This window comes from Priapulus caudatus, unplaced genomic scaffold (assembly GCF_000485595.1).
Source record: "Priapulus caudatus unplaced genomic scaffold, Priapulus_caudatus-5.0.1 Scaffold85, whole genome shotgun sequence".
Classification (NCBI taxonomy): domain Eukaryota; kingdom Metazoa; phylum Priapulida; class Priapulimorpha; order Priapulimorphida; family Priapulidae; genus Priapulus; species Priapulus caudatus.
In genome coordinates, this window is record NW_014577146.1 from 387,805 (window position 1) to 407,573 (window position 19,769).

Consider the following 19,769-nt stretch of genomic DNA (forward strand, 5'->3'; position numbering starts at 1 on the left):
CTTTCTTTCTCTCTCTCTCTCTCTCTCTCTCTCTCTCTCGCTCTCGCTCTCTCTCTCTTTTTCTCTCTTACTCTTTCGCTCTCTCTTTCTCTCTCTCTCTCTCTCTCTTTCTCTCTTTCTCTCGCGTTATCTCTCTCTCCCTCTGTCTCTCTTCCTCGCTATCTCGCTCCCTTGCTGTCTCTCTCTTTATCTCACTTTCTCTCCATCTCTTCCTCGCTGTCTCTCGACGCCGCATACGCCACCAGCCGAATCACAGCCAAATCGCCCCCACCTCCACGTTCGCGATCAGCCCATACTTATGAAAACACCTGGCAACGGCTACGTATGGACGGTTTTTATAGCGCTTAGCTCGTTCACGCTACAGCGCGCATATACTAAATATAACCGGCAGCCTGTCGTCATACTTTGAAGTTACGCCAGTGTCCGTTAGTCTTTTGTGGCGCCACGTGTTAAATCGGTAGCCGTTCAACTATATCTAGCCTCTTTAAATGGAGCCTATTCATAGCACTCGATCATCCGAGTGTGATCATTGCTTTCGCCACGTGTCAGCTTCAAAGGATCCCTTTACGTTTAGCTTCTTTGTTTCTGTCCTTCAATATTGGAATTCCTCTCCTTATTCTTTAGTTACATGCAATTTTGAAGCGTTTTCTATTGCGATCTACAGTGTTGATCTGTCTATTTGATTAACTTTTTAAATATCTGTCCTCGATATAGTCCCTTGGACTTTGAAGACTAAACTTTATGAGGTTTTGAGGTTACATTTAGGGTTAGGAATAGTACTGTAACTTCTATAATAATACTTGTGTCAAAATGACAATAATTCTTTTGCTAGATAAGTTATTGTTGCTAGTATTCATAGTATACTAACATCACTGCATAGTCACTAGGATATTTATTTGCTCACATTGCATTCATTAATAAGAGGGACAGCGATAAGTATAATTCAGGTAATTCCAGATGATACATTGATATAATGTTAAGATAGCGACATAATAAGAGCCTTAAAAAGGGTGTGTAAGTTTGTGAGTGTTTGCATTGCATTTATAATTTTATAGTTGTGGCTCAATCGTAGGACCTCTGTACATACTTGCTATCATTATCATTATACGTTATCACAATATTCCAAACCCTAATCTTTAACACTAACTATACCCTATTCTGACTTCAACATGGTTCAAGTGTCCTAAAGTAAGTTGGATGTATGTAAAGAAAAGTAAGTCAGTAAAGTGAATGGGTTGATTGCAATGTGCAATATATCACGTTTTCTGTGGAAAGTTGCTGACTCTCATGTTTTACCAACAGTACAGTCTCTATTGTCAAGAGTTTTTACACAAATGTGGTTTTAGGCAAACTTGCTGTCATGTCCGTTAAATATGCGTAAACCAGAAAGAGATTGCAGAAACAGTGCATGTCTTGAAATGTAAAGAAAGATGCCAACTCAAAAAAACTTAGCAACCTTTGACTAGCCTTTTGTCTCATGCCTGCACTTATAGATTTTTATAGTAAATATATGAAATTGGTCTAACCAGCTAATACCAACTAACGTCACATTGTGGACACTCATTCAGACCATTATATCTGGTATGAGAAGATGTACATATTCTGAGTGTTAAATTGCATGAGTGCAGTCAGAAGTATACATGTAGACTAAAACAATGTAATTTCACAGGGTTCTGGGATCATCAAAGCTGGTTTTGCAGGCGATCAGATTCCAAAGATCAATTTCCCAAATTAGTAAGTATATTTCGGTTCACTAAAGGTCACTAACTTTAATTTTTTCCTTATCATTAGAAGTATTAATTAGATTATGATTAGAACAAGCAATTGGCAATCATGATTAATACCTTGTTTTTTAAGCGTAACTTTAATGTTTTGTACTATACTTACAAGGTCTTGGCTATAATATGCCAATATATATATTGGCAGTGAATTTTCCCAGTGTTCCTTAAATTAACAATGTGTTTACAGCATCGGAAGGCCGAAGCATGTACGAGTGATGGCGGGGGCTCTTGAAGGGGACATGTTCATTGGACCTAAAGCAGAGGTATATATGAATCGAATTATGCACTTAATTATAGAATTCCATAGAACTAGTAAGCATTAGGCTTTTGTACATAAAAGTTCAATTGGAATTCAGTAACGTTCATTATGTTGCTGTATTTATAGGAACATAGAGGACTTCTGAACCTTAGATACCCAATGGAACATGGTATAGTAACAGACTGGAATGATATGGAAAGAATATGGCAATATATTTACTCAAAAGACCAATTACAAACATTTCCGGAAGAGGTAAGTAAATGTGTTCTGTTATCTTTCTCCCCATGCAAGAATAGGTAGTTATTGACACATTAGTGATATAATGGAATATTGCAGTTTAGTGCTCTTCATCCCTCACTGTATGATGATAAATGCTTGAATGTTGATGTATAGTGAAATTACATTATTGATTACACATCATTCTTTGGTTTTGCTTTGCAGCATCCTGTTCTACTAACAGAAGCACCACTGAATCCAAGGAAAAATCGCGAAAAGGCAGCCGAAATCTTTTTTGAAACGTTCAATGTTCCAGCCTTGTTCATCTCCATGCAGGCTGTACTTAGTTTGTGAGTACTTGTAGAGTATGCACAATGCCCATTATGATAGCTCAAAGAAGCTATTCTATTGTAAATCACTCTATGTTGCTGGTTTGATTTATTTAAAACTCATCAACTAGATAAACCTGCAATTAGTTGTTGTCTCTGTTGGAGAATTGTTTGCTGTAACTGGATTAAACTGGAATTTATTAGTGATGTTAACACATATATGAACTAGATTGTTACACTGATGCTTTTAAACTCAGATAACACATATAGTTTCGAAAATATTTTAAGTTGATTCTTATTGAGAGACTGTTACATGATTGAACTGGCATGCACATGAACTAATTGGAGTTAGGACCATACTTGGTTGTCACGTGTAGTTTTGTAAGAAATTGCTCGTTTTCATACAGAAATTGTGTAGCACGTTTGAACTGGACCATTACAGATATGCAACCGGTCGTACGACAGGAGTAGTGCTTGATTCAGGTGATGGAGTGACGCACGCAGTTCCTATCTATGAGGGCTTCGCTATGCCAAACAGCATCATGCGCACGGATATCGCTGGCCGGGACGTCACACGGTACCTCAGGCTGCTCCTGCGAAAAGAGGGCTACAACTTCCACACATCTGCTGAGTTGGAGATAGTCAGGACTATAAAGGAGGTATTGTATCAGTTAGGAAGCAGATTTAGGTTTCACTCAATTGAAATCTGCAAGAACAGGCAGTTGTAGTGGGTTATTATGATTGATTATTTAACAAGTGGTCATAGAAAATATCAGACTGCTTTAGGCAGTTAGGTGCTGTAAATATTATTGTCAGGGAGGCCAGTCATACTGAAAGAACACCTTGAATTGATATGTTTAAAAGTACCTAAATCTGTTCTACTGAGTTAAGTAAAGTGAAAGGAATGAAACTCTAAAGTAAGATGAAGTTAAAAGACAGTGTTACAATGTTTTTCAGAGGTCATGTTACGTGTCCATCAACCCACAGAGAGAGGAAACTGTGGACACAGAGAAAGCAACATATCTCCTGCCAGATGGAAACTCTCTAGATGTGAGCATCTATGTAACTGGCAAAGCCTGCATTGACTAAATTTCGTTTTTAGCTCGCCTTGACATCGTCAATATGAGCTATTGCCATGGGGTGTCATCTGTCGTACGTCCGTCCGTCCGTCAACATTTGGTTACGACCAACGATAACTCAAGAACCGTTTGACCACATGTTTCAAATTGCATATAGTTGTTACTCTATGGGAGAGGTTTGAACGTCTTATTTTGGAGCACGCCAGTCTCGACCTACATTCGAGCCACGTCCACTTTTTGGCAAAAATGGAAATGGCGCATAAGTCAGTTCAGGTTCAATGGATTTTGCTCATTTCTGGTATGTGAATGAATGAGGACTGGCCCCAAAACATATCACATGGGTTCTGATATTTTTTTTAAATTAGGTAGATTTTGGCAATTTCACTATGCATTTCAGTGTCTGCCTAGGTCAACGATAACTCAAGAACCGTTTGACCACATGTTTCAAATTGCATGCAGTTGTTACTCCTATGGGAGAGGTTTGAACGTCCTATTTTGGAGCACGCCAGTCGACCTACTTTCGAGCCACGTCCACTTTTTGGCAAAAATGGAAATGACCATAAGTCAATTCAGGTTCAACGGATTTTGCTCATTTCTAGTATGTGAATAAATAAGGACTGGCCCCAAAACATATCACACAGGTTTGATATTTTTTTTAAATTATGCAAATGAGGTAGATTTTGGCAATTTCACTATGCATTTCAGTGTCTGCCTACGGTCAACGATAATTCAAGAACCGTTTGACCCACATATTTCAAATTGAATACAGTTGTTACTCGTATGGGAGAGATTTGAACTTCCTATTTTGGAGCACGCCAGTCGACCTACTTTCGAACCACGCCCACTTTTTGGTAAAAATGAAAATGCCCATCTAAATTCATTTGATTATGTTAAATTTTGGTATGTGAATGTGTAAGGCTAGCCCCAAAACAGTTGTTACTCCTATGGGAGAGATGACTACGTCCTATTACGTTTATTTTGTCTAACTGGTCAACAACGCTACAATCATACCTATATACGTATAATATCGTGTTTTAGATTCTTCGTTACAGTAATTTGACTGGAATATTTTATTGTTTTTATTTGCACGATATTCGAAAACCCAAATGGCCATCATTTAGGCGTAGCGCTATCTCTCGTCAAGATTTCAGATTTTCAGATCTGAAACATTTATTTTTGCATCAAAACTTAAGCACATATCATTATCAAGAGTATATAATGGGAGATATCAGGAGTCTATCAATTCTATTGATAGACTCCTGGAGATATGCTATATAATGGGAGTTCTCACATATATACTCTTGCTTTATATATCCCCCCCTCCCTCTTCTATCACACCCAAGGTGAGCTACAGTGTCATTGACACTTTCATTAATGTTATATAAACCTCTAGTCATTGCACTTCAAAGCATGTAGTGCTAGAACAGTCTGTTCTGGGAACAACTGTTCTGAACAGGCTAGCATTTTACGTGAAACTGAATAATACATTGAATTTAGTTTATTCAACACACTGCTGCCATGTGCTATCCCCGCTGAAAATTTAACTGTATTTATAAACATGTCCCTACGCAGATAACATCGAGTCATCTTCTCTATTCATTATGGACGGTGAACTTACAAAATAAGTGTAATGCTATAAATGGATTTATTTAACATGTAACCTGGTGAATTACAAAATGTGAGGCTAAGAAAAGGTTTGAAATTTTACAGTCTGGAAGGATAGCATCATAACTGCTATTCTTATGATATCATCGTCCTCTCCCATGCCACGTAAGTGTGTCCACATTGCCACCTATCATACATGTTGCGTACCGCATCTTCGATGGACTACGCCCCTAACATCATCGATGTTTTAGATTGGACCTGCACGATTCAGAGCCCCGGAGTTGCTCTTCCGGCCCGACCTCATCGGCGAAGAGTTTGAGGGGATTCACGAGGTGCTCACCTACGCCGTGATGAAGTCGGACATGGATCTGCGACGTGTGCTCTACTTCAACATCGTACTCTCCGGTGGTTCCACGCTCTTCAAAGGTAAGATGCACGATTAAACAAATCTGACTAGGGTGCGTGATTAATCTAGCGGAAGAAAAAGCGACGTTGTTGATATTGCATGATTTACAACTGTTTTTTTGTGCATACAGTTTTTTGAAATATCGCACAACTTCATGACATATTTGTTTATATGGTGCAGTGAAGTCATAGCATGTAATATTTTGGCAAAATACATTCGATTTTGTAGCAGAATATTCACTAGGTTTCCACCTATGTGTATCAACCACATACAAGCATACATGATGTACAAAAAGGTTAGATTGAAGACATGCTAGAATGAAACGTACTACACTATTGTTTACATGTAAAAATTCAGCAACCCTATTCCTATATTGCACATCTGCAATGAACGTATTATTTTAATTTGGGTGGGAATTATATGTGATTTTGGCTGTAGCATGTCTGTAACAGCAACTGCAGTGACAGCTGGCATGTCCACGTGGCAGCAAGTGTGTCATTATGCGGTGATAAATTAACCATACATGGGTATTCCGAGTCCTGTTCTGGTACAGCATACATATGTGAACTCCAGCATATATGTGGCAGAAAGTTACATTCCCATCCTTGGCTTCACCAAGGATAGAATTACAATGTTTGTGCCAGTTGCATTGATGTTTGCAAAAGTGTTTTTCTTGATTTTTTATTGCTTTCAGGTTTTGGTGATAGATTATTAGGTGAAGTAAAAAAACTAGCCCCTAAAGAAATGAAGATAAAGGTAAGTCTTTCATTATAGTTGTGATGGTTTAACTGTGCAGAGCAGAGATTGTTAATTTATTGAAAACATGCACTTTCAGCCTGCGCTGCCTGCGCTGAAAACAGCACTGCCCAGAATTATGTAGACACTCAAAAAGTTAGCAATGTATATTGAGTGGAGTGAATTTCCTAAAATAAGGTTTCGTTCAGAGTATGCATTATGTTATTAGTATAACTATAGGTGAATGCGATGCTAAAATCAAATTATGATTTGTAATTTGTAAAAGCAATGTGTGAATGCATAAATAGTATACCTACACACAGTAGGCACATGTAAGAGCATTATGCATACATAAATGCAGTATGTGTCTGTATTACAGGTAAAGACTTTGGTTAGAGAAATTTGACCAGCTAAAGTAGTTTATATTTTTGTTGTTCCTGTAAATTTTGACTGGCTGTTAATTAAGCAGCAAAACCAAAAACTGGATGTTGTTCACAAAATTATTAAATTATTGAGTACTAAACAAAATTTGACATTAGTTGTATTGTTTAAAAATGCTCAGATCTCACATTTAGAACTTATAGTACAAGTACATTGCTGTTAGATTTTAACACAGCAAAAATGATAAATAATGAACGATTGTAAAGCAGTAATTGGACATCAAGAATTTTAGTATGGAGCAAATAGTTAAACTTTATTTAGTAAAATCTTAACAATTTCCAGCCTTTAGCATTCAAGAGATACTTCTTTTGTCCACCATAGGGCCCCTACATGTGAAATTACATGTGACGATTATACATTTAAAAACCAATGTAAAAAAACAGTATTGTGTGTGAATATTTACAGTGTCGAACGTATCAGTGTACGGTATTATGTGTGCATTTGTTTATTGCTAAACACCGACAGTGTTGCCACCCGCTGTGATGCGGGCGACATAAATCGTGTAGTGTGCCGGGAGCTTAATTATTTTTGCGGCTTGCAGATCTCGGCACCGCAAGAGCGGTTGTACTCGACATGGCTGGGCGGCTCCATCCTCGCATCCCTCGACACCTTCAAGAAGATGTGGATCTCGAAGCGCGAGTACGAGGAGAGCGGCGTGCGTGCGGTGCATCGCAAGACGTTCTAGTGTTGGTCTCGTGGCTGCGTCAAGCTCCCATAACATCCTACACACTGTGGTGGCCCAGTGCACGCGTCTGTTGTCATTATGAACTCGATTTACGGCCTACATGCGCTCGCTGTCGTCGCGAGTGGTTGGCCCATGTGTACAGCCCAATTTATTTAATTTTTCTGTACGTTCCTGCATGTTTCTACACGGTTACACTGCGTGCATGAGAAATGCTCTGTAGAAAACGTTTAGCAGTTGCAGTGAGCCAGCTAGCTAGGGTAGCAGAATAACCACTGTTCGAGGATCGTAAGTCCTAGTGGTAGCCCTGTATAAAATGTGATGAGTGAGCGACAGTGGTGAGTTTATTACGTTAGCTGGTGAAGAATTTAAATAATAGAAATTGAAGTACAAACATATTTCGTAACCTAGTCATTTGGTCTGATTAACACATTTATGTAAACAAGCCAGTCAGAGGCATGCAGTATGAATTCATAAGTTCATATGATACCGGTTGGAAGTGGCTGTAGCTTTCATTGGTGTCTAAAATAATTACTTCTGCATCCCACGTCTTAGTTTTGACTTTAAGACACCAACAAGTAGCCCTGCATATATATAATTGAATATATATATATATACCTTCGTGGTGGAGGCTGGTGATGCATGCTGCAGTGACTTGAATAAATGCTGAAATATGAATTGGCCCTTGATAATATTTCAGTTGCATTATATTCATTTATGCAATCTCATAAATATATATCGTGTACATTGTGAGTATATACAGTCAGATTATCAAGCATAAAAATCTGTTTAGGAATCTAATGGGCTGTGTGTAACTCCCGACCCATAATGAGAACCCCACACGACCCAGTAAAGAAAAAATCGCACAGTGGCCAAATGATATGCCTCCCCCCCCCCAGAAGATGCAAGGTTATACATTATGTATGCTTTGCGACAGGAACACATTCGGGCTATAACTCCTAATATAATTGCTATTATCTGATAGTACGTGGTCATACGCGTCAGCTGTAGTGCGATCCACTGGACCACCATTTGCTAATGCAATGGAAACTGCAGCAAGTGCAGTGATAGGTGATTGGTCATACTCTAGTGATATTAGAAGAGTGGGGAAGAGGCATTGACAGTTGTTGAGGAATGGGCATTCAGTAATGTTGGTTTGGTGTTGTAGTGAGGGCTACCGTGACAGTGCGTCGGACAAACGTGGTTTTTCGAAAACACGTTGCTAACATGCATGGTACGAAAGGTGATATGCTTAGCAGGCTCTTCCCGTTTTAAGGTTAAATGGCATTCCCATCATTGAAAGTGTATGCATGAAAAGTTTCGTTCCTATAAACTTGAAAATGCATTTCTCTGTAATTTTCACAACTCAGTATTTACAGGAGTACATTATTATTGGGCTTGTAAGTGACATGTTGAGCATTGATGAAATATAGAAGCATGACACTATTTGTGGCCAGTTTGATGTTATATAAAAAACAGGTACTCCACTACCGTTGGACACTTTCAAGTGCTGTTCAAAATCTCTTTACAAGGTCACACTAAATTGTACCTGCTGTTTTCAGGCTTACGCTCCATTAGGAGTGTTCCCAACTTTGATATCATTAATGATTAATGATTGATAATCCTAACCCTAACATAACCCTAACCATTAATGACATTAAAGTTTGGAACACTCCTAATGGAGTACCGGTATCACCCTGTTTTGAGCTCACTCGCACAAGCAATGGTTATGCTCGTTAACAATAAGCAATGCTTTCTATCCACATCGACTCTTCACTTGAAACCGATTCCATACAATTTGCTTTTCGATGTTAATAGGGTATTAAAATTGTGAAAATGTACAGAAATACCACACGTGGGTTTGAATTTTGAGTTTTCTAAAGGTATTCTATAGAAATGACTACTGTGAAATGTTTCAGTTGAAAACCTAGGTAGCATCGTAGGGAAGAAAGTGCTTGCGTCTGGTACGCTGCATTGCTGTGTGGTATCATGAAGAAACCAAGATGTACAACAGACACTGCATGGGTGATTTTAATACTGTCCCCGAAATATTACAGGAGGACATATTGCTTATAATATACTTTGAGTAATTAAGCTGGTGTAGTATCAATTGAATTTTGTATTTATTTTTAACCTTGCAACGTATACATATACTGGTTGTGCTATAGATTTTGTAATTATTACTCGTGTGACAATGTTACGCATGTACACATGAAAAGATTTTTGAGGGTAAATGTGATGGTTCTCAGGTCAAGACTGAAACTGCATTTGTCAAACTGACAAATCGGTCTCAAATCTAGATTTAAATGGTGACAGATATCTACACGGATACGGCGTGCAACCATCTATATAGCACATTCTTTTAATTTCGTTCATGTGTACATTACGTAAGGGTTTTTTTCTGTCCTATGAACGCACATGATTATCATTATACCAGCAAATTGACAAATATCTTGAGATGCTTAGTAAAAACGCCTTAGAGTAAGAAGTGATCGTGGGTACGTTGTTTGCATAAGTAACCTTTGTTTTCAAATGTTTCACCATTATTCAGATTATGGGATAAAATTTAGGTACCACTATATTTCCGACACGACAATAAGAAAGTCACACCAGCACATTTTGCGTGAGTACCTTCATGTTGTTATCACATCGTGTCAATAACATCATTGTGCAGAGAATCTGTGGAAAACGTGCTCATGAATTTTGTCACAAGTATCTCATGATGTCACTCGTCATCAAGCCACCGTTTGGTCATGTGGAATCATCGGCAATTTATAATAGTAACCCCGGAGCTTGGACCATTGGCGCTTACCAAACTTGCTTATAGTATAGAGTACAAAACTCTGATCATTCGTGAGTTACATGTGTCAGTCGAGTATAATTAAACGTACATATGTATTACCAGGCGTACATAACAGCGAATTTTTCTTAATAATTCTTTATTATGTACTCATGGTGTTGTGTATGTATGTGTGTGTATGTATTGGTATATCCATATTTCCATGCTGAATACACTGGAACATCAAAAATGTTAGTGAATGATCTTTGTCACAGTCCAGCATCATGGGGAAGTGTTCCTCATGCAAATAAATCTTCATTGTAATATTAAAATATTGTTTTTTGTAATGTTAATACACACATAGAAAATATAAACAGATTATCAGGAGTGAATAAAAACAATTTGTTATTATTCACTCCTGATATTATGTATTTTGATTATTGTACACCTGCAATAAAAAACGCTGCCTTTGTTGTGTAACGCTAAGCGCGTGATCAATATAAGGCAATACCTAGAGGTACATGGCAAAGCAGTGTCCACAACATTATCAGCCTCATGGCATAACACATCAGCTGCCAACTCTCTTGCATCAAACAGATTTTGACAATTTCTTTTCATACATATAGATATTCAATATCCTAGTGGCTACAGGTTTTAATAACAAATGTATTGCTACCCTGTTCCATTTATAGCCTGCTCCTGTAGCTGGTCTCTAAGGTCTAACAGAAGGTGGGTTAGAGGAAAGACTTACGGAGATGTTGATGGTTTTGTGAAAGGTTGATGTATGACAGTCTATAATCAGAGCCACTAAAACCAAAGGCAGTTTGAATTTTTAGTAAGTACTGAATTTTAAAATTACTTAAGTTTTTACTTTTACAATAATTTATCATAACCTTTTAATTCTGCTCATAGGGTCTATGTCCCCCAGGGTACTGCCGGAACGTACCCTGGTAACTATTTGATATGGTTAGGGTTAGGAAGTAGGCATAGGCGACTCGATCCCTAGACTCGTTAGTGGAGTAGGCGAGGTACGGTCCGGCATATTAGATAGTACCAGGGTACGTTCCGGTATACCGGACCGTACCCAGGGTACGTTCCGGCAGTACCCTGGGGGACATAGACCCTCTCAGCTTTAATTCTTACCAAATAGGAAGTTTTGTAGGTGGTTAAAATTCATTAAAATTAGTACAATTTTACATTTGATCAAAAAAATGTATTTACCTTTGTCAGTAGTGCTCAAAACAAAAGCAGGCATGTATATATTAATTTATGAATGTTAAACAGATTTAGTATACCAACACATTGTATATAACCAAATTTTTCTTTAGACGAGTACCAATTATTGTGATCTACACACTATATCTTATCTGCACAGGAGTGTAATCGATGGGAAATAAAGAATGGCTATATCACACCTGATCGACTAAACACTTTTCTATGAGATTGAAAATACACTCAAATATCGTTAAAATGGTAACTGAAAGACAGATGTTTTTGAAGTTACACAGTAATAACGTTTCACAAACTGCAATACAAAAAACAATACAAAATTGCATAAAGGCATGAATTTTTGTCCCACTATTTTTTGTGATACCTTTAACCATAGATTACACAACTCTTCCATAAATTCATGAAATTAGTCATGATTGCAATTAGTCGTTATGATTTTGCTTCGGAATGTAATCACTCGTGACTGCCGGTGTGTAAGCAATTTTTACACCGACAACCAGAATCTTCGTGAGAAGTTTGCTGCGCGCTATGTCAAAATATCTGTACGGTTATGTAGATTTACACCCATAGGTTGCTGTGTTACACACAAACGACCTGTAAATGTTGACTTGTGCCGACTGTGGTGGAATTGTTGAAAACTTTACGCCAGCATGACAACAGCTGACTATAATCTAGTTTTAGATGGCATTTAATAATAATCAGGTTTATGGCATACCACCCTTACAGGGCAATTTCGTAAGTAAAACTTGGGCTAGCTGCCTTCCTTAAATTGCAGAATGCAGGGCAAAATGCAGTTGGGTAATTTAGCCATTTTTCTCCAGTGTACTTCTGGAAAGCACACGATTGGTAATAATTATTGTGCGCTATGTGAATACAAGGAAGCCAGAGACGGCATGTCCCAGGACCAGCTATGCAACCACAACCTAAAAAGCTTCCTCTTGTACAGCAGAACTCCCCGATACCTTAAACTTCTCATGCTCACAATCGTAGAAACATTGCTCGTCACACCTTAAAACTATTCTGGTTACCCCCTTAACCTGTTTATTACCATAATTCTTGGATCCGACTATGCTATTTTCTTACAAAAGGCACGCTTTTACTAGTACGAGTCAGCCATAATGAGTACAATCAGAGCTGACCAGCCAGTAAACGGGTGGCTGCCTTCGCCCTTCCCTGTCTCGTCATTGTAATGTTCCCACACGTACCCCGTGAGTTGATACTCCCTGAACACGTTCTCGACCAAGTTCCGCCGCAGCTCCGTGTACATCTCCTTGGCAGTGTCACGATACGGACCGTCGCTATTCGCGTAGAAGTTGAGCGCGCGCACCGCCAGAAAGTTGATGTTTATCCAGATCGAGCCGCGCCAGTACGGCGGGTCGTGCTCCGTGTTTCGCTTCATGTACAGCGGCGCGGTCTTCGCGAGCGAGCGCAGACCGTAACGCGTCCACAGCAGGCTCTCGTTGCGCACGCTGGCGAGCACGCGCTCCAGCTTCGGCGAATCCGGCCGCACGATCTGCAGCAGGAACGGAAACAGGCTCGTGTAGCCGAACGAGTTAACGAACTGCAGGCGCGGCTCCTGCGCGACCGACCGCTGCAGGTCGGGGCGCGGCGGCGGCGGCGCGCCCGGCTGCGCGGGCGGCGCTCGCGGCCGCTTCAGCTTCACGGCGTCCGTGTGCAGGCCGTAGTCGCAGTACGCGGCGTGCTCGTCCGACCAGTGCAGCGCATCGAGGGCCTCGTTGTCGGTGAGGTACGCATACTCCGCCCGGTACACCGCCGCCGGCTCGCCGATCGCCTCGGCGACGTCGGCCATGACGCCCGACGCTAGCGCCATCCAGCAGCGGAGGTCGACGTGGCGCTCGTCGTCGGTCGGATGCGAGGCGCGCGGCGCGTCGTCAATGCCCGACGTCAGCGTCTTCGGGTTGAGCTCGTGCGTCGTCGTCGCGTTGCGTCCGCGCCAGCGGTAGGCGCCGGGCGCGTCGCCGCGCTGCGTCACGTTGAACCAGCCGTACCAGGCCTGCAGGCGCGGGTAGACGCGCCGCAGGTACTCGTAGTCGCGCTCATCGTCGCGGTCAAGCAGGTAGCGCAGCGGCAGGAAGAGCGTCGGCGGGTTCGCGTTCGTGTCGCGCTGCACGACAAACTCGTCCGGCACCTTGCTGCGCGCCTCCGGCCCGAGGATCTGCTCGCGCGGGATCCAGCCGTCCGCGTTCATCAGGTCGAGCCAGTGTCCGAGCACGTCCTTCGTCACGTCGATGTCCCACTGGCTGACGAGCAGGTTGTGGAAGCCCTCGTCCCAGAGGAAGCCGCGCGGGAAGAACGAGCGCGACGGCACGGCCGTGTAGAGCGGCGCCGCCCAGTACGGCACAGGCGCGGCGTTGGCAAGTGACTGCACGAGCGAGGAGCCGTAGAAGAAGCCGATGCCGCCGACGAGGTTGCCGAGCGCGGCCTTCGCGAAGTCGACGTGCTCGGCATCGTAGCCCTTCTCGCGCAGTCGGAACACGCGCTCGAACCGCTCGTCGAACTCGTCGCGATGCTGCCGTAGCTCGTCGTCGTACGTGCGGCCGAGCAGCGGCTCCCTGTCCTCGCGCTCGCCGCTGCCGCCGCCGCCATCGCCCGACGTGTACGTCACCTCCATGACGTGCGGCAGCGGCACGGTCACCTGATGCACGATGAAGTTTGGCTCGGCAGAGCCGCGCGGATCGTTTCCGCCCAGCGCTGTGAAAATGCACGAGAAACCGATCAGAAAACTGCTATACGTACGTTGACGTTTACGTTACTCGTAAACGAACGTTAGGCGTGGAGCAGCTAATTAGATGCACAGAAATATATACAAACTTGTAATGATTTGCTGTGATAGTCTAGACAATTATATGAATTGACATGTTAACCATCAGATGGGTAATATCAGTTTAGATTACAAATTTATTTATATATACTTATATAGATTATATTTTAATTATTATATATTATAAGGCTTTTATATACATGTATGTATAATTTATCTATTTCTCTCATCTCATTAAATGTTCTTCTATGTTCTGACTTAAGCAAGGCAATCTCTCTTACAGACTTGATACAAATTTCAGTTATATGTGAGAAGTGCATGTTAGCAATTGGTGCTCCATAGCCGATAAGCTTTCCTACTCAGAATATTACCTCAGAAATATCAGCTAAATCAACTAGGCCCAACATTATTATGCCTCCATTTGCTTGTCAGTATGAGCAGATAGATTCACATATTTCTATTTCTAGTCTACAAATATGCACGCAATATCGGTATTAGAATAACTATGAACACTTTAATTAGGCCAAAATGTATTTATGTAATCTCTAGTCACCTACCTACGTATTGCTTTCGTTTCTTGTATGGGGCCATTTTGAGTCCACGCATCACTGCACCTTTTAGTACATGTAGGCCCTCGGTAGAAGACAAATAGTAGTTGTACAAAACCTCATGGTTTCTGCTGTTGGTTGGGAACTTGAGCATAAACTGGCCCAACGCATCTGTATATCCCTCTACGGATGTCAGGATGCCACTTTCGATATTAGGCTTTAACCAGCCACTGTTGTCCAACGCAATGTAGAATAAGAGGGACACTGTTGCTGGCTTTGGAGGGGGCTCTCCTTCAGGTGTTCTCCTGTTTCGATACTGTTAACCAAATATGTCAACTTTAAAAATGAAACAGAAATAAAACAATCGCTGCTGAAGTAATAGCTTCCACAAAGACCAATTTTCTGATAGTAGTTAAATGGCTGAAAAGCAAATACCATCAACACAAAAACAAAAGATGCAGGACAAGCAATGGCACTACCTGGTAACATAAATAAACACCAATCATCTGATCATAGAGTTTTAAAATCCTAATATTATTATTATTATAATAAAATCCTTATATTTAATATTTTTAGTGAATATTGCAAAACAAAAATTGGCATGTAAAATAAGTAAACCTGTTAAAGCTGTTTGCTGATTTCAACTATTTCAACTGTTTGCTGTTTGGTACTCTTTATTATATTTCTGCTCACAGTTTACCCATCGTATGTCAGTTACTTACATGGGGTTCGGCTACAATGCGGGCAGTCCAGTCACCACCATGTGACCCACCAGTGCGCTTCACAAAAGACGTTTTGAGTATATAATCCTCATCAACAATTTCCTGAACGCCAAAATTCACACCATCGTGTGCCAGCCACCCATAGCGAGGCAGCCTGTCACCTTGCTCACACCAATGCCTACAATATGTATTAACAAAACACATTATTTGGCTATTCATGCCACAATAAAAAGCAACAAGGCTTTAAAAATCAATTGATCTTTTGTAGGCACACTTGGCCACTTAAATCAAATATGTCCCAGGTATCTCACTGAAGATGTCTATGTATATATAGTCTATCGTTATAATTGAGAGGATAATCTGTTCAAAACTATTGTTAAAAATTGCAACAGATGACACCAACACTATGATTATTATTAATGAGTAAGCATCGTAATCAAGATCCTTCTCAGAACACAAATATATGAGGTTGGTTACACATCTACAACCACTATGCATAAAATCAGCAAAAAAGATATCTAATATCGACAGTCCTGGATAATTTAACATTCTAGCAAAAAAATCAATCTCATCAATATTTTTTTTATTCATTGTGATAAATACTTTAGTAAATTACTACCTTATGGCAAACTCCTCAGCAGATTTAAACTGTGTGAACCACATCAAACCAACAACTGGACTTTGTGGACTTCTAGTCTTCAGGCCAAAATAAGCCTGTGGTCGGTACGTTCCCCAAAACCTGTAACATCAAACAGCTTAGTGTAATTATAAATTCATTCAATACATCATACCATATATACGGTATGCCCTCGACCCAATTATCCATCCTATACAGTTCCGACCCGTTTCATGGGAATAGCAGGATATTTTGCGTACATGTACGTGTGTTGTCTGTTATTAGGATACCATACATCACCTTGCTGGGGAAGAGCTGGCATTTTGTGTGATTACTGTTGGCGAAGACAACCTCGTTATCACTCGAGATTGCCGATGAACATCGTACACACTGAAGGCAGCAATGCCTACCAGCACAGCGATGAAAGACAGCTGCGCAATCACCTGCAAGCGATCATATTTAAACAAAACTTCAAATTTTAATTAATTTACAACTAATAAAGCCTATTACAAGCTGGCATGCTTCGCATGTATTTTTTTATTGTTATGAATCGATGGAGTGGACATTGTATTATGTATCATTTTCACATATTGAATGACACTTATATCAGATGGCTTAGACTGTAGTACAGGTTGTAAGCAGGACACAGCCAAGACAAATAAAGCAATAGTGCACCCAGGTGACTAAAACATGCATAATTGCATTATGCATCATAGAAACATTGAGACAAAAACATAATGTAGACATGATTTCGAAACATATGGTGTCACACACCTTACGTGACAGGAACACTGAGTCGTCGTGATCTCGTGTATCAACTTTGTGTAGTTTCACTGGTTTTCTGTGCACACCTTTTCCTTGGGATTCTTCTTGAATTTTTCGAGCTCTCTTTTCACCGGCCATGGTTTTCTTTTGTGCCATTTTTGTGCCTGTTAACAAAATTTCTCCCCAACAATAAATCGCGTATTATCAGAATTAAAGGGATACTAGACTCTGGGATTTTACTGCATACAACTGTACTTACTGTATAACAAATTGTCTATACCCACACGTACTTGTTACCAGACACCTAATTCAATTGTTATAATTAATTATACATCAACGCTACGAAATTTGAACGGCGCCATTGACACCCGCGACCGTCCTGCCACCCTGAAAAAGTTGCGCATTTCCCAATATATTTTGCACGATACAGACCGAGGGCTAATCACAAAAGTGCAATTATATTTACACCTAAATGATATTTAACTGAACGATGTTTTTTAGGACAAATTTATCCATAATATAACTGAAACTATATGTCGTTTATAAGATATTACAATCCTTTTGCTTTTAAATTAATAAATAAGAAACACCCTCGGTCTGTAGCCCTTGGCTGAAGTCGTTTTGCGCAACTTTTCAGATCGTGCGCTTTGAGTGGCGCCACCGTTGTTGTAATCAAACTGTAGTCGTTAGTTTTAAAACTTAAAAAAAAAATATTTCTAATAGTGATTGAACCATGAAACTTTTTATGTAGCGTAATTTTAACCTAAATTCACTGAAAATAACCCTAGAACCTAGAGTAAAGGATCTCTTTAAATGTTAGCAAGTAACGCCTGGAATAACCCTGTGCCAGAACAGAACAACTGTAGGTCTACTGTACAATCTCAGTTTAATAAGATCTAAATTATCATACATGCAAATTTTCCTGGTTCAATATTCACTAGAAAGTTGAAATAATTCCAAATGTTTTAAAAACTCAGCGATTCACCGATGACTATACATGCACATAGATCTATAACAGGGTTCTCCACATGCCTTTAGGCATGTTAGGGTATGTCAGGTCCAAAATGCCTTCAAACGTTAAAGCCAATTTGCATAATCCCATAAATTTTCCAATGTGCTTTAATTGATATTATATGTTTATGTTCCTGTTTTTCCCCCTGTTTATTAGGAGAACATAAAGTGCCCAACACGACTTTTCTATAAATCAATGTATCAGAATAGGGCACAGCCTAAAGTACATGCATACATGTGTTATTTCTTATGCAATAAGCATCATAATCTAATATTAAATTCTAGATAATTATTGCTCTTTAAATGATGACGAAATTTCCCGCACCACACCTCTCAAAAAGCGGTAGTAGCTGTAGTAGCTTACTACAAATAGATATAGTAGCTGGGACAACGACTAGGTAAAGTCTGATTACAATTTGGCTAGAAGAATCTATCCAGAAGGTATGGAACGTGCATGTTTATACTTCTACTGCTGATAAAATGGCTGTACTGGATCATAATTAGATACCCAGATTCAATTTTAAGCTGGGTGTAGCTTTTGGTATATATTCGGTCTCCTGCTATTAGGCCAAAACAAAATATGTGTGGTTACCGTTACATGCCGAAAAAAATAGGGTAGTTAGGTAGGGAAAACATTTTATTTTCTTGAAATATTTTATTTACGAACCATGTCCGAAGGATGTGCGTTGTGCCTTTTGAAGCAGGAAATGTCCAATTCATTTTATTTTAAATTTTTTTTTTACTTTAAAGAAAATTGACAATAAAATGTTTAGGGTCGCTGGGAATAAATAGGGTCGGTCGGGAAACCGTAACCACACCTACATTTTGTTTTGGCCTCAGTGTAAATATTCTTCTTCTTTTACTATTACAACTGCTCAATATAAATTTTAATATTTAATGCTATTGGCGGTGGTGTTGTTTTTCCATCATTGCTGTCTGCTGCATGACGTAATGGCTATTGCCAAGTTGAACATGCATAGCCTACCCATGCTGTTATTGCTAAATCAGTAATTGAGCCCGGATGGGTATTTTGTGTTTGTACGCAGTGTCGGCGATTTCATTGCCTGGCCTGGTTTGGACTCGTTGGATGTGAGATCAAATTTTGCAGTCTGTATGGGTATAGCCAAATGGGGAATAAGATACTGGCCTGGGGTATAAGATAACTACCAACGAAAGCACTCACATTCAATTTGCCTAGGCCAAGCCGTAAGCCTAAGCCTAATTGTGAGTATTATTAGCCAGTGCAGTTGAGTAGTAGTACTACTAGTGCTCATAGGGTCTATGTCTCCCAGGGTACTATTGGAGGGTACCCTGGTAACTATCTGATATGGTTAGGGTTAGAGTTAGGGTTAGGGTTAGGGAGTGGGCGTAGGCGACTCCCTAGACTCATTAGTGGAGTAGGCGAGGTACGGTCCGGCATATTAGTGTAGCGGCCGAAGCCGAAAAAGGGCTCTATTTAAGGAGATACCCCTACCGGAGGTATAACAAGCTGGGAATGGTCTCATTTTAACCGTCTGGATCCCTAGTTTATGAAAAGCCATGTTGTAGTTGCAGCAACCTTGGCCAACATGCCGAATTAACCCCTTTTTTACGGTAAAATCTGAAAAAATGACATTTTCAGTTACTTGATTATTTTATGAAATCAGCCCCATTATATTTTATAATTGATGGTTATATCAATGTATTTCAATGAAATAGATATGTAGCAATGTATTTGAGGCAGTTTTATGCTGCTAAGGGGGTTAAGGGGCCAAAATTATACCCAAAATTTGGCATTTTTTGG

The 19,769-nt window shown here is 40.1% G+C and overlaps 2 protein-coding genes across 2 annotated transcripts in view; one reads left to right on the top strand and one right to left on the bottom strand.

Annotated features, from left to right (window-relative positions):
- Nucleotides 1-1,669: 1,669 nt before the first annotated feature.
- Nucleotides 1,670-10,644, top strand: LOC106804744 (alpha-centractin; the record flags this gene model as incomplete). The annotated part of the gene is given in 9 exon segments (XM_014806068.1): nt 1,670-1,734; nt 1,969-2,044; nt 2,167-2,292; nt 2,482-2,606; nt 3,028-3,244; nt 3,543-3,635; nt 5,521-5,695; nt 6,370-6,431; nt 7,393-10,644. Coding segments are annotated over 9 exon segments (1,083 nt in total), but the record flags the coding sequence as incomplete, so codon positions are not given.
- An 859-nt stretch (nt 10,645-11,503) lies between these two features.
- Nucleotides 11,504-19,769, bottom strand: part of LOC106804749 (mannosyl-oligosaccharide glucosidase-like) — a 19,242-nt gene continuing 10,976 nt past the window's right edge. Inside the window, exons 2-7 of the mRNA XM_014806073.1 lie at nt 16,985-17,139; nt 16,511-16,653; nt 16,214-16,333; nt 15,595-15,772; nt 14,882-15,188; nt 11,504-14,254 (exon numbers count right to left, since the gene is read on the bottom strand). Coding sequence (XP_014661559.1) covers nt 12,642-14,254; nt 14,882-15,188; nt 15,595-15,772; nt 16,214-16,333; nt 16,511-16,653; nt 16,985-17,131 — 2,508 coding nt within the window. The 5' untranslated portion in view covers nt 17,132-17,139 and the 3' untranslated portion in view covers nt 11,504-12,641. The remainder of the gene's footprint in view (nt 14,255-14,881; nt 15,189-15,594; nt 15,773-16,213; nt 16,334-16,510; nt 16,654-16,984; nt 17,140-19,769) is intronic.